At 43.8% G+C, this 23,994-nt stretch overlaps 1 protein-coding gene across 14 annotated transcripts in view; it reads right to left on the reverse strand.

Annotated features, from left to right (window-relative positions):
* ANKHD1 (ankyrin repeat and KH domain containing 1) overlaps positions 1 to 23,994 on the reverse strand; it is a 120,023-nt gene that overhangs the window by 34,853 nt on the left and 61,176 nt on the right. For 12 of the 14 annotated variants that reach the window (XM_071570491.1, XM_071570493.1, XM_071570492.1 and 9 more), the window contains exons 11-15: positions 15,221 to 15,308; positions 14,531 to 14,658; positions 14,223 to 14,366; positions 13,342 to 13,444; positions 4,447 to 5,190 (exon numbers count right to left, since the gene is read on the reverse strand). In XM_071570491.1, the coding sequence (XP_071426592.1) occupies positions 4,447 to 5,190; positions 13,342 to 13,444; positions 14,223 to 14,366; positions 14,531 to 14,658; positions 15,221 to 15,308 (1,207 nt within the window). The remainder of the gene's footprint in view (positions 1 to 4,446; positions 5,191 to 13,341; positions 13,445 to 14,222; positions 14,367 to 14,530; positions 14,659 to 15,220; positions 15,309 to 23,994) is intronic. The other 2 variants (XM_071570496.1, XM_071570495.1) reach the window with 1 other exon arrangement.

Consider the following 23,994-nt stretch of genomic DNA (forward strand, 5'->3'; position numbering starts at 1 on the left):
ACACACCACAACTCCAAGGAAGGGTGGCTGGAGGGGACAGACCCAGCTGAGGGGGATGAGGACCTGCAGCACCTCCTATGCTGAACCACAGGATTTTCATGGACTAGAAAAATATGAGGCTTTCGCCTCCTGAGGAGAGAAGAGGAGAACTTTCCAACATGCAAATTGCTTCTTACTGAATAGGTGTTTTGTCTTATCACCAGAAAGGGCACTGATAGACACAATAATAGCCAGGCTTTGATTAAAAATGAAAAAGAAAATAATTTTCACAGTGTGATCTTCACATAATACCAATTTTGTGACATAGGATTTTGATGTTTCCATCAATTTCAATGCTTAAAAGACTTGCTAAAAAAATTATCCTACACACAACAAAATTCAGGTTTCCTCACACTCTGTGAAGGGCTTGCAGTGCTCCCAAGGGTTTGTCTTTGTATCAGTGTGAAGCTGAACAGGAGTCAAACAAAAGAAAGCAAGAACTTGGTATTTTAAACAATGTAACCCTGGATGGATGTACAGAACCTGGAGCAAAGCTCTGGGTGAGGTTTCAGCAGTAGGCTCAAACTCTACCCAAGTGCTGCTGTGTGTGAGCATAGACATTCAGGAATACTGGGCTTGGATTTCACTTCCCCTGTCCTCAAAGGAACTGAGATGTTTAGGACAAAGAGAACCACCCTTTTTCATGCCTGAGCAGCATTTCAGCCTGTCCATGCAGCTCCCCAGTAACCTGGTGCTGCACAGAGGCTGCTCCACACTGGTCACTGCAGCTCCTTCCATGAGCCACCATCTCTCACTCCAGATTATTCCAGGGATCAGCTTTACTCCAAATAACCATCCTAAATACAGTAACTCAGATGTCACCTTTCAAATCCTTACTTTAAAATACCACAATTCTGTATCACCAACTACAACCAGAATTTCAGAACCAAACAACAAAGTTTCTCAGGAGACACCTGAAATTTCTGTTTAGAAATGTGAGCTCAGAGGAGAAAAGTGGGACAGAGGCCTAAAGATACCAGCTGAGTAAAACAAGAGAAATAAAAATATTTCAAGTAGAGACAAAGCCCATCAATAGAGAAAAGAAAGTTTCTCATCTTCATATCCTAAACCAGAAAAAAGCCTCAATTCAGATGCTGCCAACTAAGAAACCTACTATGGTAAATGCAGAACTTGAACTGAAATGCAACTCCAACTATGCAAGACAAGAGGATACAAGAAATCAAATACTGAGTATGAAAATGGTAGATGTGTTCCAAACTAATTTATTGCTTTCCCACTCTAAACTGCACCTTGTCTCTGCCTCTTTTGTAAACCTGATTAAAATTTTGACTGTGGTAAGTCAGGTCTTCAACACAGGATTAGGTGCAAGATTTTTGCATCAGCATATTTAAAAACCTCAGTTACAATCAAAACACTCTGGAGTGGAAAGAGATGCTTTGTTTGTAGGTTTCAGGTGACTTTCCAAAAGGTAGCTGGTTACTTCTGTGCAATTTTATGAAAGACAGAACACAGGAACATCTCTGCCCACAACTCACTGCCCAGAGCTGACACTTGGCACTTTGACACCCCAGAGTTGACAGACTGTGCCAGCAGACACAGATAAACGACCAGATAAACACTCCACTGGTGGGTGTTGTCACTGTTCACTTGGCCAGCAAAATGAAGATTTGTGGCTTCACAGAAATGCAGATTCTCCCTTAGAACTGGTCCCAGATGAGGCTTGGAAAAATTTGCCTCTTTACATCATAAAGATCACAGGATGGCTTGGGGTTGGAAGGAACCTTAAAGCTCATCTTGTATCCACCCCCTGCCATGGGCAGGGACACCTTCCACTATCCCAGGTTGCTCCAAGCCCTGTCCAACCTGGCCTTGGACATTCCCAGGGATGGGGCAGCCACAGCTTCTCTGCCCAACCTGTGCCAGGGCCTGCCGACCCTCACAGCCAGGAATTCCTTCCCAATATCCCATCTAACCCTGCCCTCTGACAGTGGGAAGCCATTCCCTGTGTCCTGTCACTCCAGACCCTTGTCCAAAGTCCCTCTCCAGCTCTACTGGAGCCCCTTTAGGCACTGGAAAAGGGCTCTAAGGTCTCCCCAAATCCTTCTCCTCTCCACCAGCTCTCCCATCCTGTCTATAAAGCAGAACTGCTCCAGCCCCTGGGTCATCTCCATGGCCTCCTCTGGATATCACCACTGGTATGAGCAGCAGGAAAAGCTCTTTCAGGGAAGAGGGAAAAAGCTCTACTGTTCCTCTGAAGCAGTCCCCATCCAAAGTGGAACACAGTGGGAACAGAGATGTTCCCACCTCTCTGAAACCCAGAATCACTCACCCCCATCACAGCAGCTCCAGCAGTGGGACTGAGGGAACAGACCCTCCCCAAGGGCCAGGCTTCCCCTGCACCACACACCGGCCCCTGAGCCATTGCACCTGCATCTTTGGCATGGGAAAATCAAATCTTCTAACAGTTTTTACTGTTCAAAATGTCTTTAAAAAGTCAAGGCCTAATTGGTAAGTGTGCAGAAAAAAGTCAAGTGCACTTTAAATATGGAGTAAAAAGTTCCGAGTATGAGTAGAAAAATTTAGTTTGTGTTTACATGGACAGAATCCTACTGTATCTCAAATTTATAACTTCCATGGAAATCACTTTACACAGCCTGGCTTTACAAAGTCAGAAAATTATCTATCTCCCAATCATTTTTTTGGAGGGGGGAGGGAAGTAAAACAACTTCAGAATTTCAAGAAGAAAATCTATTTCAGTGAAGCAACAGCAACACACTTTCACAGAAGCCTCTGTAATTCACCAGCTGAAGTTTCCTTGAATTGCATTTCTGTAGTTTCTAATAGTTGCAGAAGAGGGTGCTATTTGTAGTTACTTTTGACATTAGTAAATCTCACTTCTTAGAAAAACCATCTTTAATTACTGAGCAAAGACAGTAACTATTTTCAGGAAAAAAACCAGTATCAATTCAAGGGCTCTTTAATTATTTTTCAGATCATTTTACTGGTTGGTGGCAATCTTTTTTTTTTTTGCACAGCACAGTTCTCACACTGCAGCACTTTTCATTTCTGGATGTAGCAGGAGTTGCTGCCCACGAGGGGGTACAGACTCCACAGCCTCGTGCTAAACACGTTCAACTCTCAGCAACAGCAATTACTGAAAGATCAAGACCTTGTCGATGATAATTTGCATTAACCATTCAAATTCTCCTCCTCACACAGTCCAGAACTAAAATTTTGAGTAATAAAAATTGAGAATGTTTTAATGTTGGCTGAGTATCCAGAAAAGCACCACAGAGCAGATGCCAGAGCAGGGGGAACTGACACCAATGCTCTATAAAACAAGAGGCTTTATTGGAGTTACACCAAGGAGCAGATGGGACCTGGTACAACCACCCCACTACTCCACCCACTGTGGGTTCCATGGGAGGTGTCAAAGTCACAGGTAGTCTCAACTGGCATGAGCTTGATGCAATCCCCATTCCAAAGGCTCCCAGGAATGGCTGGGAACAGATCCCACCAACACTTCTACAACCTTGACAGAAACTTCAGCAGACAGGGCAGCGACCACAAAACGGGAAGGGCTGGGGGAGACAGACAGGAAAATAAAGGGCAGGGGGACAGGCACAAGGTACAAAGGAAAGTTGAAAAAACACTGAATAAACCCCCACAAAACTACAGACCAAACAACACTGGCTATATCCTACATACCTCCAGCAGCAAACCTCAATCCTAGTCAAATCCATGAAACGAAGTGACCCAAAGGGATCCCTCTTTTTGCACAGGGGGCTCAAACACCCCGATGTGTGGGAACTCCCATTCTCTTCACTTGGAAGGATGTTGGGGGGTTTGCTTTTCCTCCAGCTAACAGGAATGTTTTTGCCATGTGGAACATCTACCCAGCAGACATTCCCACACAACCAGGCCTTGGTGGGGATTCTGCAAACATAACCCACCACAGAACAGAGCAGTTGTGTGAGGATTCCAGGCTGTGTTTAAGCTCCAGCAGGAAGGAGAGGGATATATTTATCCTCACAAGTGACAACAATTTGGCTTTTTCTAGAGATGGCTACCACATGGATGAAAGTCACTGAGGTGTAAGCCTGCATAGAAAATTCTACAGAAGACACAAATCTGCCATGCTTTGGGTTTCCTAACGGGCACTACTAACGATGAGGCTTTTTAAAGAAGCACAGAAAAAGATGAGGCCAAAGGGGCTAAAACAGGTGTCCAGTACAGGAAGTTTTGCACTTTGGAAAAAAACAAGGTATTTAAAAGTCTCATGTTAGAATTGGAAGTCACTGTTAGGATTAATAGCACTAATCAGGAACTTTATTCTCAAGCAAGTATTCCCAAACTGGAAAACCCCAAGACGTATTTGAAGGGAAGGAGAGAGAGGGAAACTGAGCACACAAATTAATGCAAAAATAGGTATATTTCTTAACCCACCTGCTATTAGGTCATCAAGAGTGTCGGTAAGCGTCTGTGCTGGAGTGGCAACCATTAATCCGTCTGGTTCTTGAACTAAGAGCCCCTGCCCAGCAATTTGCTGCTGCTGTCCTACATTCTGCTGATTCCCTAATGCTTTCTGAAGTTCAAGAGACTCTGTCCCATTATAACCTAAGTTACCAGAAAAATTACATTGCGGTGCTGGCAAAGGCTGGATGGGGACAAATTCTATTTGTTCAGCAGGTGGTGGAGACTGGTGTTGCTCATCATCTTTAGACAAGATTGTGTCAACCTGAGGTAACCCTGAAAAGTTATCCTCTGGCAGACCCTTATCAGCTTCCACTCCTGGGAAGACCCCTGTCAGTGAGCACTGCTGCTGCAGGGCAGGTGGTGTGTCTGTCTGACCTTTGGTCTCCAAATATTCTTTGGTAAACTGCTGTTGGGTTTTCATCTGCAACTGCCTTTCCACCTTCTGCAGCTCCTTCAATATTTTCTTCTTCTTCTGTACTTGTTCTTCTCTGTTCTTTTTAAGTTCTTCAATCTTATCTTTATTTAAAGGTTCACCTTGAATTAATTCCAATGATTTAAGTTGTGCTTTTTCAATAGCACTAATTCTCTGTCCAAGTTCATTCAGCTTGCCTTCAGTCTCTTCTACTATGCATTCCAAAGGCTGGTATGGGTGAAAAGGTGGCAGTAGGTCCTTATCTGCTACCTGCAGGGAACTTGACTTCTGCTTGGATGCACCTAAGCACATGAAAAATGTTTGAAAAAATGCCATGCTGAAGATACCCCAAACCTCCCCTCTCACCCACCAAAAAAAAAAAAGAAAGAAAATAAAAGTATCTTTACAACTAACACTGCACATCTGTCAAAGCACAGAAAGGCAAACCCTACACTCCATGTTAAGGCAAGAAAGGACAAAGAATATAGCTGGAATTTTCAATATTGATCCTCACATCCCTGTGAACAGCTGTTTTAACCTTAAGGAGTAAGGAGCAGTTTGTGATACACGTGACAATGCACTTGGGAAGGGAAATCAGCAGGAAGAACAAGGCAATTTACATAATTTACTGAGTTCCCAAAGTACTTCTGTGTGTGCAGAGCAATAACTAAGAGCATTTTCCAGAGGCTGACTTCCAACAGCAAGGATACAGGCAGAGGTAGCCTATAGTGGAGAGCAGACTAACCTGACAGCAAGATCAGTACTTGGAACTGGGACTTCTCCAAACACTGTAACAGTCACCTTTACATTACAAACAGAATCCTGCCACTCCAAATGGTGCACACAAATGGATTGAGAAGTTTGAGCACCTTTTTGAAAGTTCTGGGACAAAACTAACAACAACTTGGTCACCTCTCCTTCCAGTAACAAATGAACTATTCTATTTTATTCTATTAACAATTCACTGCCAAGGCTTTAACCTTCCCCAAGTCCCACCAGGCCAGGGCAGCGCTGCCCCCAGGGCAGAGTGTCCTCCAGCAAACCCATGGCTGTTCTCCTGAAAGGCACATCTGGGAAAACCCAGTCACATTCTGCTGAGAGGCATCTATCAAGTGCTGAAATTTTAATTATGACTTCAGTGTGGCAAACTTTAATTAAAAATGTGGAAGGTTTTAGCCTGATCAAGTAATTCTCTGCACTTACACTCATTTACTACACCCAAACAGCGATATATGAAGTTTTAAAAAAAGGAATGAAAACTTGAAGCTTTACAAAGGAGACTTGTACAGTTAATCATTGAAAGGGGAACTAAAATGATGTACAGTTTGAGCCATGGTTTAATAAAGTTACCTGGACATCACACAGCTAAGTAACAGTCTGAATGCAAGACCTGACCCAGATCAGTCACCAGCTCTGCAAGGACTAAGTTTCCTAAAACAGTTTTATTTCTGTCTAGGCCATCCTTCACCAAAACACTAATGCACAAGTGACTTCACCTTGCACTGCTGTCAAAACAGGAGTCACACACACCTCACTCTGAAATGAATCTTTTTTGGAGAAACTAACTGTAAAAACAAGCAAATGTGAGGGTTTTCTCTTATAAAGAAAACCCATTAAAATAGAATTGAACCAACTCTGTGCTGAATACCTTCACCAGACTCCCTGGAGTGAAAGCAAACTGTATCTAATTTTAAGGGAAAAAGAAGAACCTTGCTAAGCCCAGGGAGCAGCCCAGCATCCCACAGCCACCCTTCAGCAACCCCAGGTGACAGCCCAACATCCCACAGCCACTGGGACACCCTCCAGGATGCTCCTTCTCCAGCTCCACACCCTGTGCAGGTCAGTAGTCCCAGCTGAGCCCCTCTCCCTACCACCTCTGAACCATAAATGAGTCCCCAGACAATTTGTCAGCAGCAAATGAGGAATTTGGGTGAAGTTCAGCCATGCCCTGCTCTGTGCTGGCTGCTGTGACCCAAGGCTGTTTGGCTTTGTGGTGCACTCAGCATTTACAGTTATCCTTTCATTGTAACAGGTGGAACTCACAAGTTTTTGAGACCACTCTTGAAAAATGTATTTGCACTTAGAAAAAAAATATCTCTGAAGGGTTGTCTGTATCTTTGTTTTGAAACTAAGCTGCTCCACTGCTGAAACAGCAGAAACATCACAGTGACCAAACTGTGAATTCACAAAGCAGCTGAGGTGGGAACGCTCTGCCCCGCTCTGTTCATTGTGATCCCTGAGGTTCCTGTCTATCATTCCCATCCTGACACAAAGCATTCCCACAACCTGGCAGCTCTGGACAGCTTCCATTACTCTCTAGGAAAGAAAAGCTGATATTTCAAAGAGCCCCCCAAAATAAAGTTACCAACATTGTCCCTCTTCTCAGTTAAGTCTGAGTTAGGGAGAACACAAGGCTGGCACGGGAAAACTTTTCCAGGAGCAGAAGGGAAAGCAAAGAGCAGAAGCACAACCCCCCCTGAGAGCTGGGCTGGGCAGAGGAGCCAGGGCTGGGCTCCCAGCAGGCCCCAGACACAGCTTGGACTGGGAACCAGCACAGAAAGGTGGGACAGTTTCCACAAACATGTTAGGACACCAGCAAGTGAAGAGCTGGGCTCTCACGTTCCAGGAGAGGCACAGGAATTTACTTTAATCAGTTTCTAATTAGTTAGCAGGGCTGCTTTTCAGGTTCCAGATCACCCTTTCCATGTCAGAAAGGAGTTGCCACCTGTAACCATGAGGAGACTGGAAGAGGATGAGGGGTGGGAGGAGAGATCTGCTAAACCTGATGTGTCCACCTGAACAGACAGGTCAAACCAGGGGTGGGGAAGACATTGTTGGTAGCTTTGAATATGCAAACTTTGGGATAGAATGTTATAGTGTTTTAAGTAGCAATTTCCTGGTTTATCCAAATCTCCTCTGTATTACAATAACCTGACAATTACTGTGCCCATTTGAGTACACAATTATGAACAAGACACTTCATACTTTCACTTCTGAAATATGTAAGTGCAGTAAGACTGAAGAATCCAATCACAGGCCAGATAATAATCACTTTGACTTCTTTTTAAGATTTATTTTATACATTATCTTTTGGGGGAAGCATCAGTCACAGAATCAGCCTACTATAAAGTTACACCTACCAACATTAAGCAGCCAATCTGGCCTCTAAAGCAACTCTTTTGGACACTTCTAGGAGGCTCATTTAGTATGAAAACAAGTTGTTTAGATTGAAGATCACTGAAATTCAGATGTTGCTGCACAGATACCACCTGCCATCAGGTACCATGATTACAGGACAAAGAATTGCTCAGCTGTCAGAAAACCCAGAGTGGTTCTGGGCATGTTAGGAAAGCCCCAGAGTAAGGAAAGGACCATTTCCCAAATAATTTTGTGAACAGCATTTCCATATTCCCACAATTCTGGTGCATACCCTGCCCAACTAAGGCTTCATCCCAATTCCTGCAGAGCAGGTACATATTTCAGCCACGTTTCTGACCAGCACCCACACTCAGGGTAAGATCTGCTCTGCCCAGACAGCTTCCCATCTGCTTCTCCCACTGCCACATCCCTCCAGGAAGTGACAGGTGTTTCCTAAGGAAATCTCCTGTACTCCTCCCATACACTGCAGATCATCTCCCACAGATCTGAGCTGCAGCAGCCTGTTCACCCTGGTGAGCCTGTCCCAGGCATCATTCCTGGCCTCTGGAGCACCCAGGAACGTGCAGGGGGGACACCACGACCAGGTTTTGATGCTTCTGGCTGCAAATAACATTTAAAGGCCCTAAACCTGTGAGCAAGAGTTTGGAAAAATACCCTTAGGTTTTGTCATCCTCAAGGCTGGCTCTCCCAAGCAGTTAAACTCCTCCAATTTAAACTTGCTCAGAACACATTCAGTCTTTATAGTGTTGCTGCCTATGAACAAGTCTGACACCATATTTCTTCCTGAGTGGTTATGATTCTCACAGAACTTGCTCTTCAAGCCCTGACTTATAACCCCAGAATGTCACTTCTCCCAAGAAAGAACTAATTTATATGCCCTTTTAGTTGTGTTACACTTTACATTTTATTAGATGAAATTCTGAGACCTGTTGACAGCTCCTTAGTTTCTAAAGTTGTTAAATTACAAAAAAAGGGATCCAAATCCAAACAGTTAAAGTCCAAAAAAATTTCTTAGTATTTAAAAAAAAATACAGTAAGGAAAAAGTCAGCTGTGAGATCCACATTTGTCCATTCAAATACATATTTTCTGCTGGAGACTCTCTTACATAAATCTTTATGAATCACCACGTCATCTTTGTGCTCTGTTAACAGGATTGCTTGTCCACTGTTCTTGCACTTTAGGGTTGGTTTTTTTTTAAATCTGATTTCACTCAGAAGTTGACAGTTCAATTTGCAGTCTGCAATTAAAAGTCACCAGCCTCATTAACAGGAGTAAGATGAACTCAATATTGACTTTCCAAGAAAATCTGTGTTTAACTGTAATTAATATCAGTAAGAAATTCAGCTCTAAGAACCTGGAAAAACAATCAGTAACTTCCATATACACACAATGCAAACTACAATATTATATAATCTGACCAATTTGGCAAAAAATTAAGCCTGGTTTTCCCAAGTAAATTCATCTGCTACCTGGTTTGTAACACATACTGAATTCTTTATAAAGAAGAGGACAAATGGTGGAAGGCTGAATGAGCAGATGAGTGTGTGTGTCACCATGTTCCTCCTGGAGCCATGGAGTGACTTTGCCAGTCTTTGTCACTCCTGCAGCTGTTTCTACGGAAAACTGCAGGGAACACTTGGAATGCCATCCAACAGGCAACATGGAATAAAACCAAGCCAAACTGAACTCAATTTTCAGCCATTCAAAAATCTCAGTTACTCTCCAATCTCAGTCTTCTTCCCAAGTTTTCTCTGGTGGCTTCATGGAATCTAACTGGAAAATTGCTAAGATGTAGTTGAATTAGTCAGTGGCAAGGAGGTGACTGAGGCGTCAAAGGAGCAGAATTTCACAGACCACCATGAAAAGGTTGTGACACACTTGTGCTTCTGGGGACCTCCCCGTGTCCTGGTGTTAAATGCCCTGCCTGCACTGCTGAGCATTCACAGAGAAGGGCAGTACAAGTCTGTGAGTCTACAAAGAAACTATGAGTATAGAGCTTGAAACCCAGGAGGCACGGACAATGAAATCTCCCTTGGGAACTCATCCCAGACCCCTGGGCCAGCTGCTGACCTAGGCAGGAGATTTCCAGGAGGAAATGGCAAACAGCTGATCAGAAGGTGTTGAAGCACATGAAACAACCAACAGGCAGCTGGACTGTGCGGCTGAGAAGTCTGGAAGGAGTCAGAGTGGAAAAGCTGGAAAAGCAGGAATATCAGCTTGCCTTACTAATGCCTTCACCTCAGTGAAAACCACATAATTTCCTAGTGTGACCTGGTCTCTATTTCAAATAAATCACACAACATATGAGATCTCTGCCAGGATATATAACCCAGTATTAGGCATAAAGTCAGATATCAGAGTAAAAAATATTTATTGAATTTGTAGCTATTGAAGTTACATAGAGATTGCTTTTCTTTTCTTTCTCCACACCATCAGACTATTGGATTTAGCACAGGGATCTCTGGCCTCCTTCACAGGGACCAAAGGCAGATGTGGGCAGCTTTCACTTCAATAAGCCCATTTGGTCTTGTGGAATTCTAAAAAATGTGCACCCCAAATGAAAACCACTGCAAGTTACTGCCCACAGCAGTGGCAAAGCCTGATGGCAGCACATTGACAGGTTTACACAATCACATAAGGCCAATTAGTTAATTTGTAAGCACAATTTCAGAATAACTACAAACTTAAAACCAATCTGAGGGAAACCTTACAAAACCTGACACTTCAGTCTCCAAGAACAGACTCCTTTAGATTTTGGTGTGTTTAAAAACACCCTGTGTTAGTCAAAGGCAGGTGAATGGAGCTGCAGCACAGCCCTCTGGGGGCACACAGGACAGACCCTCAGGGCTGCAGACACAGCACACTTGGGTTCTGCACCCAAAAACCTCCTTGTGCTGAGCTGCTGCACCACAACTCCTGCTGAGTGTGCAGCAAGGGCAGCAGCAGGAACAACCTGCCAAGGAAGGCACCTCCTGCCTCTCCCCATGGAAGCACAGGGAGCTCAGCTGCACTGGGGTTTCACTGCTACATGGACACAACAGACAGGTGATAAACACTGCACGAAACCCAGCCCTTTCTAAGCAGGTAGGAGTTGAGGTCTGGTCAGTCTGTGAACTAATTCTGATTCTTCTTTCACTTGATTTTCCTTCAGTTGTTTCCAAGGTACCATCTTGGCTTGTAACCTTCATCTAAGCCTCTCTAAATCCATTGTCAGCTCTGAAATGTTTCTTTTTTCAGTTACTAAACACTGATATTAAATCCTTTGCCAGAATAATTATTCAAATGGTAATGAGTCCATATGCCTTCTTGCTTTAATGAAGAATAATATTATAATTTAAAATTAGACAATCTATTTCTTTTGAAAAACCTCATGTCATATCTGAATTGTAACAATAACACTTCAAGGTGTCCAGGTTTTACATATGATTTGCCAAGAACTCTTCAGAAAACAAGGTGTCACTACTGTATTTCTTGCAAAACTTACAGAGGTCCCTAAAAAAATTAATCTTACTGTGCTGAGGCTGAGAAGGCAAAGTGCTGCTCTGCTGCCTCCCAAGAGTTCAGTTTATACAAACACTTCTAACTGGAGGAAAGCAATGTCTTCCCCAGGATAAAGGATTTTATTTTGTAGGAACCTGACTGCTCCTCCCACCTTGGAAGTAATGAAGACACCTCAGCTTTGCCTCTGGTCTCCCAAGCAGTTTAGTGATGGCAGTCTGGTGCATTAAAGCCACGTGTGTACAAGCTATAAATGGCAGTTCAGCACAGCACGGACCGCACTGCAATGAGCACACAGTGTTTTGTGTAGCACAAAAACACCATTTCCCCCCTAAAGACTGAGATCCACAAGAGCTCTGCACACAGTTTTTGGGAATGCTTCATCAGCCCAATGACACATTTGGGATTGCTGCATCTCCTGACATGCAGCACAGAGGAGTTTGCTGACACGCATGAAGCGTGTCCTGAACCACTGCACACAATGAGGTCTCCCTGTGCCAGTCCCAGCTCCACAGTCTGCAAAAAGCACCCCTAGGGATGTGCTGACACTGGCAATAATGCTTGTAATGAGAGCTGTTTCCTAAACTCCAATCAACTATTTGCTTTTCATAGTTTGATTAAAAAACGTGGAAATTTAAGCTTTCAACTTCACTCTTCTGACTCAGCATCAACTAATCCCTCAGTGATTCCCAAGCACCACAGAACAGGCTCCTGGAACACTCCCATTCCACAGAGCTAACAGGTACTGAGCTGGAAGGGCTCACCTGCTGCTCTATAGCTTTGTGCTGCTTTATTTGAGCCAGAGGTTGTATATTCTTTTCATTTCTTTGGTACTCATTTTTATGAAACCCCAAATGGTTGCACATCCCGGAAATGAGACCAAGTGCACCTGAGAGGTCACAGATGTGGCATGGAGGGGGCACAGCTCACACTTGGACACCAGCAGGCTGTTCTCTGTTCACTTAGAGGGGTTTTCTTGGTTGGTTTGCTCTGCAAGTGCTCAGTGCTTCCCCAAACAAAGGAATTAAGCAGATCTAGCTAACAGGGCTTTGGGTACTGTAATATTTAAGATCCACATCCAAAACTTTAGATCATCAGGAGCTGCAGTTTGTAACTTTGCACGTGAGAATCTGCTTCTCTTTCTGAGCTGACTGAGCAGATGTGAATGAAGAATTTGTTACAGAATCCACGGCTGGAAACAAACTCCCTGATTGCCATTTAATGGCTGCAAGTAGTTTTAACCAGTCAGTACCATGTTCAAAGCAAAACCCCTGATATTATGATTACTTACAAGAGACTATTACTTACATACAGCAAAAACTCTGCTGTAAGTAGACCTGCATTGGCATTTTGACAGTGCCAACATGTTTGCATTGCTACTGTAGGAACAGAAAGAGGTTGATGTATCAAGTTCAGGGACAAAGCTGCAACTATTCTAGATGACCAATGTACAATATTCAAAAGTTAACACCACACCTAGAGTGCATTAACTTTTTGTTTTAATCAGTTTGCACTATGGCAGTTACCACAAGCATTTTATTTAAAAAAATAGATTCAGCATAATTCTAATAAATTAGAATAAGCGTAATAGGATTAGAATACCAAGTGTTGCTACACTGTAGAATGCAAGAAATAAGCCAAAACTATGCACTATGAAAGTATTTTTAGGTTATACTTCATTAGAGGTGCTCAGGAACTGATGGAGTGGGCTGCACTATGCATAAGCTCTAATAAAATGGTCCCCAGCCTACCAGTTTCCAAACCACATATATTCTCTGAGGGGCTACATACTGACCTTTCACCACTCCCAAGAGAGGTGGGGAGTTCTCTTGAGGGGTCCTGTCAGGCTCCTGGGGAGGTACAACCATGGCGAGCGTGTGCACCGGGACACGGGGAACCTTCAAACAGAGGCACAGACACACTCGGTGAGAACACCTGCTGAGGGACCACACCCTGAGGTGGTAACACAGACACACATCCACAGCACACACCAGCCCATGACTTTGCACACCAAACTACCTCTTGGTATGACCTGTCCTGAGCTGATTTGTATTTGGGATAATACAGCAAAGCTAACTGAGTTGGTTAAAACTTGGCTGTAACAATGCCAAGGTCATGGGTTCAATCCCCTGTGTGGGCCACTGACTGAAGAGTTGGACTCGATGATCCTTGTGGGTCCCTTCCAGCTCAGAAGAGTCTGTGATTCTGTGTGATTCTGTGTTACTCTGCACAAAATCCCAGCTGTTGGCTGCAGAACTGTTTTAACTCCTTTAGGCTTTTAATCAACTCACTCCTCTGTAAAGCTACCCCTCCCTGCAGAACTCTGATTTTACACAAAAAGTTTCACTCATTTTATAAAAAACAGCAACACCATTTGAGGGCTGCTGTCAGAAGGGCTTAGAACTGTTGAAACAAAATACTGAGCACATACAGACCAAAAAATAAAATTCTTTTGAGATTCTACGTTTGGGACTATCCTGTCCAAGGAGCAGAAAAGGGAACAAAGCTCATTGTGTCCTTCAGGTCCCTGCAGGTCCCAATTCTCTCTGTGATTCTCCTGCACGCAGACATTTTAAAATTCCTTTCACTCCCTATGTTTACTCCAACATTAACTACTAAGGAAGTGCTTGTATGCAACATTGATGGTGCTGTTTAAGAAAACTCCTCATGCCTTACCTGAGACTGATCCTGAGATGGAGGTGTGAGCTGGGACAAGTCTGCTGCAGGAACCGACAAAACATTGTTTGGGTAATCCAGCAAGTAAGAAACCACATTTGTGTGTCCTCCCTTGGCAGCTTCAATGAGCATTGTTGAGCCATCCTGAAGGAAGAGTTTGGAAATAAAAAGCCAGAGGATGAGTTTTGCTCCCTGGTGTAGCTCCTAAGATATGATTCTATGGTTTAAATTTGCAAATTTACTACTCCATTAAATGACTTTTGTAGTTCTTTCAGTAGTTAAGATAAATGAGAGCTGTGAGTGGATACCTTGAGCCGGTGAGTGGGATCTGCCCCATGGGCCAGGAGGAGCTCAACCACGGCCAGGTGACCTCCAGCACAGGCCAGGGACACCACTGTGTGGTCATTGTTGGCTGTAGCCCTGTTCACGTTGGCACCTGCAAAGAGATGGCCTTGGAATTACACACAGGGAAACTCTTCCCAAAAGAAACTATCAACAAGGACTGTATTTTGTGGAATAAACTTTACTCTTCTAATCTTACTATTCCTACACACTTCCAAGGAAAAACAAGGGATTTTTGAATAACTGCTTGGCTTCTACACCAGTAGCAGTGGGCTTGTAAGTGTAAGAGAAAGGGAACACAACCTCCAAATGTCTATTCTAAGCATCAGGCAGCATCACTATGTGGTGCAATTGCTCCTGTTTCAGATCCTATTTGCTGTATTTTTTTCTGAAGGAGGGAGTGCTTTCTTAAAGAAACTAAAAAATTTAGTGTACTTCAAATCTATTAATATACACAACAGAGTAAGGACAGTAACTAGCAAAATATTTTGTGATTAATCTGTCGTGAACTAAATGAAATTCAAAAAACCCTTAAGGGTTTGGACAAACTCTCTCGTACACAAAACCAGAACACTTTTGAACAGGGATGACAAACATGCAGCACTGTACAGTGGCATTTTAACTGTCTTAATTAGTTATTCAAACTTTTGTTTTACCTTTGCTAATAAGGAATTGCACAGTGCATAAATGACCAGCTCGTGCAGCCTTCATTAGTGGGGTTCTCCCGCCTTCAGACTCGTGCTCCTAAAGAAGAAACAACAGATGTATAAACGGGCAAAAATTGTATCATTGTTTCAGCTTTTGAGGCATCTTGTGATGTGATTAGAAATACCTGTCTCAGTAGAAGGTCCGTCTTATAAGCTGTTACCTTAAATACTGAATTACACTGTTAAAAAGTGGCATCACACCAAGAAGTTTCGCTCCTTACACACCCCTTTGTATTTTAGTGTTCAAATATGTAACATACATGAGAACAGTAACTCTTCTGCTCAGAAAGGGAGGAGGATCCAACAGTAACATCACCCAGCATCAGGAAGTGTAAAATAACCACCAAATGCTGTGCTACAGTTTGGAGCTGCCACGTGCCACCCACCAGACCTGCAAAGCTGCAATAATGGCTCAAGTGCAAACAGTATTTATAAAACACACCAAAAAGGATCAGTAATAAAAACGAGACGAGTCACTCCAGGTCCCAAGGAGTCTCTGACTAAGGATTGGATAACAAAGCAGAAAGACAACAGAAGGGTACAAACCAACATAAAGGGAATGAGCGACACGAACAACTTTCTAATTTAAGAAGTTTCTGGGTACTGGAAAGAGGTGGTTGAATACAACTCTAACAGACCAGTTACAAACCAGACAATGTGCCTGCTATGTAGACATGATCAATACCATAAAGAATGCTGACTGATGAATGGCATCAACCCTCCTGCAGAACACGGAGAGAGAACATAATCTTCCTGGGAACATTTGTATGTGCTCTTTATATTCAATATTCACCTATACCAAATAATATTCACTCTGACCAACAATAGGACCACGGGTTTTTTAATGAAATATCTCGGAAGTCAAGCTCTACATTCACTCCTTACTTTGTAATTGCAGCTACATCTGACAGTGAAAGTTAACGTTTAGTACTGACAGTGGGTGACACAAACACAGACAAGAAGAGACTTCACACAACTCAACTCCTTCCCATAGTTTCAGCATTCCCTAAAACTCTGCATATGTCCTTTGACATATGGTTTACTTTGGTTGAAAGCTGCACTTAAATTAGTTTTCTGTTCATACACTTGAGGAAAAAACCTCTTGACTGCATCTGCTGTTGGAATCATAGAATTGATTGGGTTGGAAAAGACCTCTGAGATCATCAAGTCCAACCCTTGGTCCAACTCCAGTCCCTTTACCAGATCATGGCACTCAGTGCCACGGCCAAGCTCACCTTAAAAACTTCCAGGAATGGTGAATCCACCCCCTCTCTGGGCAGCCCATTCCAGTGCCTGAGCACTCTCTCTGCAAAGAACTTGTTCCTGATATCCAACCTAAAGCTCCCCTGGCAGAGCTTGAGCCCCCCTTGTCCTATTGTTGAGTGCCTGGGAGAAGAGACCAACCCCCACCTGGCCACAACTTCCCTTCAGGGAGTTCCAGACAGTGCTGAGGTCACCTCTGAGCCTCCTCTTCTCCAGGCTAAACACCCCCAGCTCCCTCAGCCTCTCCCCACAGCACTTGTGCTCCAGTCCCTTCTCCAGCCTCGTTGCTCTTCTCTGGCCCCGCTCCAGCCCCTCAATCTCTTTCCTCAACTGAGGGGCCCAGAACTGAACACAACACTCAAGGTGTGGCCTCACCAGCACAGAGTCCAGGGGAAGGGTCACTGTCTTGGGCCTGCTGGCCACGCTAGTTTTGATCCAGGAAACTGGCCCTGTGCAGCAATCCAAGCCCATCCCAGCCCCTTCCCTGCTTTGCTCCTGGGCCTTCCTGAGAGCTCCATGTTTCTGTCCACCACTGCTTTAACACATGGCTAAACCCCACATCAGTGCTCTGATTCCTCTGCTTACACAGCAGTGCAGTACACAGGCAGCCAGAAAGCCTTACAGATTTAATAGTGAAGTCACCTCCCCCTTTTGTAAATAAGTAGATTCCCCTCTCAGGGTTGCTTCACTGTCAATAAACACCTGCCCACTGCTGGACTGTCGGCATGGCAGATACATCTGCAGGACATGTAAAGCTAATTATGTTAACGTGGCCCTGTGATGTGCAAGAATTAGCAGTGTGCCCTTGAGCTCTGATGCTTACTCTGGTTTTTGGCTCAGTTTTGCTCTTCCTCAGCCACTGCAATAGGTCCTAAAAAGCCAGAGGCTGCTGTGTGCCTGAAGCACAGCAATCCCTGGTTCTGCTGGCACATCCCTCCCAAAGCAGCTGTGGATGCAAAGAATTCCTGACCACCACCCTGCTCTGAGCAGGACCTGACACTGTATCCAGTTCTAAATCCCCACTGAGGCAAAGGTGGCAAGATGCAAAATTTATTTCAGGTCACCTTAGGTGGTGAAAGCCATCCTGTACTGCATTCAGATGCAGCAGATAACCAGCAGTAAGGTTCAGCTATTTACAACATTCTGCCTTACTAACAGCCTTCAGTGCTGGAAGCCTTAAACAGATGCCAGGAAGGTTTCTCATTTAAATGCAATGCAGTGATTCTGCCCAGTTTAACCAACTGTCACTTCCTCAGGCAGGCAGAACTTCATCCTCAGCTACTACACTTCCAATCCCTGCAGCACCACACACCATCAGTCCAGCCAAACCAAACCATTTGGGTGCCCACCTGCTGTAGATCTTCAGAACTTATGGCACTTTGCTGGTATTTTTCACATTGGAAGACAGAAATACATATTTTATTTTAAGATGAAATTAGTTTTCTGACTTCAGCACACTTTTTAGCCCTAATAACTGCTAGCAGACAGCATTAACTCAGGCTTGAGGGGAAGACATCTAAAATACACCAAATAAGCTGAGCCACTGCAGTGCCTTTGTCTACTCACATCCTGTCTTTTACCTGGAATAATCACAAATTTCAAAGATTATATATCTATTTAGCTACTTGTATCTATATCTATCTCTTTTTAGCTTCAGAGGACAACCAAAATCAGGGCAGAGAATACAAAAGCTGTTCAAAAGCTTCCCCTATGACCTTTCCAATAGGCTCCTTCTTTATACTTATACAACCGATATGCAAATGCTGATTTTATAAGAACAAAACCCAGCAAATGGTCTCCAAAGACCATTCCCCTGGTTCTCTGCACTGTAGGGTTCACCACAGTATCCTGTTTCTTGTTATAGAATCATAGAATGGATTGGGTTGGAAAAGACCTCCGAGATCATCAAGTCCAACCCTTGGTCCAACTCCAGTCCCTTTACCAGATCATGGCACTCAGTGCCATGGCCAAGCTCAGCTGAAAAACCTCCAGGGATGGGGAATCCACCCCCTCTCTGGGCAGCCCATTCCAATCCCTGAGCACTCTCTCTGCAAAGAATTTGTTTCTCATCTCCAACTTCAATTTCCCCTGGCAGAGCTTGAGCCCATCGTGCCCCCTTGTCCTATTGCTGAGTGCCTGGGAGAAGAGACCAACCCCCACCTGGCCAGAACTTCCCTTCAGGGAGTTCTAGACAGTGCTGAGGTCACCTCTGAGCCTCCTCTTCTCACTGCTCCAAACCCTGAGAAATACAGCAGTCAGTTCTACCAGGAAGAAGGTGAGAGGGGAACAGCTCTGCCAGCCTTGGAAAGCCATTCCCGACCCCTGGGTGATGTGCTGTCCTGCTGGCTCTGCTGGGATTGAAACAACACCCGAGAAGGAACGTCTGTGGGTTGGGGTAATAGGCAGCAAGGAGGGGGAAAGTGAGACTGGTACCCAAATCAAGCAGGAGTTTACATTGCTTGCACCTTTTCCACTGGCACTCGAAGAGGAAATGAGATTCCAGTCAGCCATAATTATTTCCCTTCTAAACAAATAAATACTTCCAAGTCAAATTGATACTTCCAAGAGCAGAGCAGAAGCAGAGCCATCAGGAGGATCTTACAACAATCATTTGCATTTTTCAATTCTTGATTTTCAGTTCTCTGGTTTGCACAATTCCAGTATGAGCTACATAAAGGCTTTCCCCACACACCATTCTTCTCCTGGTTCACAAATACTCACTGGGGTATTATCCACTAGGAGAGTTTTTTGAGTTTGTTTCCAATGTTATTTAAAAATTCAGGAACAAAATCTGCATTTCCAAAGTAAAGGTACAACTTTTTAATTCCTTGAGAAGCCTCCTCCCTCATCCAGGGACTATTTAACAAAAATCTAAGTATTATTCTCATCAAAATGATCTAGAAAAAGCTTTGGATGCAAAACAGTAGCCAAACAATACAGTCCCCGACACTCTGCTAATTTTCAAGACTGAACTCCTATTCCATCAGTCACCAACCCAACTGCCCCAAATAACCAGTACATCAGAGGCTCCCAAAAACTCACCTAAGCCTCCAGTTTAAACACCTAAAAAGTGAAGATCTTGGAGGGAACTAGCAGGGTTAAGGTGCTGCTTGTGCCACCTGACTCAGTGAGACAACCTGCTGCATTTGGGAAGACTGAGACACTGCTTTTTAAAAACAGGGTTTTAGAAAACCCAACCAAGGAGAAAACACAGGGCAAGGATGCCATGGCTGGTCTACACAGCGAGTCTGTGTATTTTTGGTGAGACTGAGATGCTCTGAAGCCAAGCTTCTCCTTGGCATGTAACCTGAGGCTGCAGCTTACAGGCATCAAAGGCCATTCTCACCTAATGCTTGCCCAGCTCTGGGCCCTACAAAATATTCTTCTCTACGTCCCCCTGCTTGTCTTGTGGAAGGAAAAAGAAGAACTCACAGCTCTTGTTCTACAAACAAATGTTCCTGGTCATGAAGACCTGGAATGTGAAGTTAGAGGGATCAGATCCACCAGCTGAAAACTGGTTTGCTGGAATTAGGCAAGCAAGAACAATGCTAAGACCAAGCAATTCAGCTCTCACCATTCAAACCCTGCCACGAGCCATTTGGGTTCACAAGGAGGGCACAAAGGTCAGACACACCATCTTGGTACAGACAGTCAGACTGTTTGTTCACCACTGACAAAGAAAGGATTTCATTGTGCTCTGCACCATCCAGAGACTGCAACACAACACCCCAAAGGTGCTGACTACAAAAATGAGCTGCATATGCCCTACCACCTTTTGCTTATCTGTAGAACACTAAGAGTCAAGTCTAAAGAGCTCAGAAATCCCTGACTTTGCCTGATGGTTCAAGAACTAGTATGGAAAAAACAGCTCCTCAGATCCCTCACTGTGACAGCAACACAGCAACCTCCAGTGTGGTTTCACTCAAACCCATCAAGCACTGGATGTTTAAACGGTGCATCCAACTCAGTGTGTGTCACACACACCAAGGAGAGTGAGCTCTGCTTTAGAATCATGTTAGTGTGGGGAATGCCACCAGCTGAGGGCAATGATCCCTGCCAGGACAGAGACCTGCCTGTGCAAGCATTGTGTCACAGGAGAAGGATTATGAGGCAGTTTCATGTGTTTCAGGATTTTTTGCTCCTAGAGTTATGTGGAAACCAGGTAGCCAGTTTTTGTCTTTTAAAGGGAGTCACATGGGGAATTTTAACAAGTATTTAAGAGCTTTGGGGACAGCCTGACAGTGTAAAATGAGAACAATGCAAGGATGAAGCTGTCCTCATGGGTTTTCTTCCATGCCTCTATTTCAGCATAAAAGCTTCCATATATCTTGTAGGATAAAGGTAAAATCCATCACTAGATCAACTCTCCTGCACAGAAGAGCCTCTTGTACAGCTGCAAGTCTAGATTAGAAAACCCCAGTTTAAAGGTCTTTTATGTCCTGCTCAGCTGAGAAAAGTTGGGATCTTCTTGCTGTCCAAACCAGAAAAACCTGCCTTTTGTTTCCACTGAAAAAGGAAAAGATGCAACCACCTTATCGAGAGCAGTGTCACCTTCAAAAAGGAGACCAGAATCTCCTTTAATCCAGGTGTGATTCTCAGTCAGTAGGGAACAGGAACCCAAACAGGTCCTCTTAGTTTATGGAAAGGTAGACAGCTTAAAATCAGGATATCACCACCCATTAAATATCACCAATAGTCTCAGTGTGCTTTGCAGTCCTTACCCCAGTTCCTGCATCTTGCATGTCTTAACTCATACAACCTTTGAGAGGAAGGAAACTGCTAGGAAAGACATGAGGAAGAAACAAAAAGGAGAACTCCTTTAGGAAAAAATACCCTCTCACCTTTGAGATCAGACAATCCTTGCCAGACAGGTAAATAAATGTATTAGTGAAGTGCTGGTTACTTTTCCTGAAGCTATTAAACCACTTGACTACTGTCATAAATGTTTTTATCAATTCATATGTCAGAGTTTCAACCTACAAGTTTTACTCCTATTAATCACAAAATCTAAATTAATCACAGGTGTTCTGTCCCCATGAAGTTTGCAAATAAATAAAATTTATGTTGGTCCAGTGGCAGGAGCTCAAGCTCAGACCCTGGAAATCCCTGATCCTGAAGGGGATGGGGGAACTGGAATGCAGCTACAGCACAGATGGGATCACAAGCTGAAGGCTTCAGATGTGCCTCAGATTAAGCCATTCATATCCTTGGCAAAGAAAGCTCATTTCAAAATGCATACATTAACAAGGAAAGGTGCAGGCCTGCCAGAGAGTTCTGCTACAGATTTTGACAGGCCAACTTTGTAAGGGCATGGAAAAGATCCCTAAAGAAAAGCATGAGAAAAGCACTCCAGAATTGTTAACATGTCACAGTTCATGAACAATTAGGCACAAGGAGACACAAATCCATCAAAGCACCACAGAGGATTGAGCAGCTCTCCAGCAGACAGACACAGATGAGCACTTTGACACTGCTCATTTCTAGTACAACTTGTCACTGCTGAGCTTTAAGGAAAAAATAACCACAAACTGAAGAAAGTTCATCCCAGCCTTCATTTTCTTTGACTTCTCCTGGTTCTAACAAAGCCACATTGCTTCATGAATCTAACAGAGCTCTCAAGATCTTCACTGGTTCCTGAACTTAAGTACTCCCAGGCACTCAGCAAAAGGACAAGGGGGCACGATGGGCTCAAGCTCTGCCAGGGGAAATTGAAGTTGGAGATCAGGAAAAAATTCTTTCCAGAGAGTAATCAGGCACTGGAATGGGCTGCTCAGAGAGGGGGTGGATTCCCCATCCCTGGAGGTTTTTCAGCTGAGCTTGGCCGTGGCACTGAGTGCCATGATCTGGTAAAGGGACTGGAGTTGGACCAAGGGTTGGACTTGATGATCTCAGAGGTCTTTTCCAACCCAATCCATTCTGTGATTCTGTGGGTGTGGCACTGAGTGAGAATCCACCACATCTTGATCCAACCCCACTGTGATCACCAGCCCAGGGCACTCCGTGCCCTGGGCTGGTGATCACAGTGGGGTTGGATCAAGGATTGAACTTGCTGATCTCAGAGGTCTTTTCCAACCCAATCCATTCTATGATTCTGTGACATTTGATCCCTAGGCCAGAGGAGCAGTCCCTGAAAAGCAACAGTTCCATATTCACTTGCCAGAACAATCCCTGCTTTGTGCTGAATGTGGTGCTGCTGATCCCTCCCAGTTCAGACAAAACTCTGCTGGGAACCAGAATCATAAAACAATCACAGAATGGTTTGGGTTGGACAGAACCTTCAAAGCCCATCCAGCTCCACCCCCTGCCATGGGCAGGGACACCTCCCACTATCCCAGGTTACTCCAACCTGGCCTTGGGCACTCCCAGGGCTGAGGTAGTCACAGCTTCTCTGGGCATCTGTGCCAGGGCCTGCCCACCCTCATTGCAGAACATGCTCAAACTGTAGCTCAAGGTTCAATTTTAGACTGAAAAACCTCAACTGGACAAGAGCAACATGCAGGACTCAGCACAGCAGCACAGCTGGAAGACACCAGTTTTCAATAATCACAAGAAACCTCCTGATTTCAATAATACAGCAAACCTCCTGACAGAAACACCTCCTTTTCTCCATTTGAGGCTTTGCTCCCCACAATGACACACTCTATGGGTTACAACTTTATATAATCAAGTAGTTATTTTTTTTAATACCCAATAAATCCACCCAACTCTATCCTGCCTCTAGTAAAGTGGCTGATATTTAGTACCTAAAATTGAGCAAAGTGCAGCATGTGAGTCAAAGCCACCACAAACACATCTCCCTCCCCCCATTAACACCACCTTTCTTCCTGATAAGAACAAATAAAGCAGAATGTAACTGCAGAAGAATTAGTAGAGCCTGAAAAAAGTATAAACCAAAGAATTGAAATATTATTCCCAAATACAGCATTAATTTATTCATATTTGCAAATATAAACTTTAAAAACTTGATTCAAGAATGAAATTTAAGTAACTTCATTAGGTTTATCTGGTTCTGGTATTCTTGGTTTTTCTAAAAGGAACTAAAATACTAAAATACCCAATCAAAACCCCAACTCACTACCCAAACAAAATAAAACACAAAAGCAGTGAAGGTATGTGGGAGAAAAAAAAAGAACAGTGGAAGAAAACCAAAAAAAGGTGACCAGAAGAATAATCTTCCCTGCTTAAGCCTTGTTTGACATAAGGCTCCCAAACTCCTTTGGAAGACTAATGTATCAATTGCTTTTTACTGATTAAAAGCCAAATTTTATATCCCTGTAGCTGGTGAAGAGGCAGTTTTGGGTCTCCTGTTACACAATATTAAAAAAAAAACAATTAAGCAAAGAACTGAGATGACATCACAGAAAATAAACAGAGGGACAGCAAAGTGCTAAGCCCAAGAGTTAGAAGAAAAAGAGATCAGATTAGGCTGCTCATTTCAAAGGCATTGCTTCACTGGGGGT

Source organism: Pithys albifrons, chromosome 15, assembly GCF_047495875.1.
Source record: "Pithys albifrons albifrons isolate INPA30051 chromosome 15, PitAlb_v1, whole genome shotgun sequence".
Taxonomy (NCBI): domain Eukaryota; kingdom Metazoa; phylum Chordata; class Aves; order Passeriformes; family Thamnophilidae; genus Pithys; species Pithys albifrons.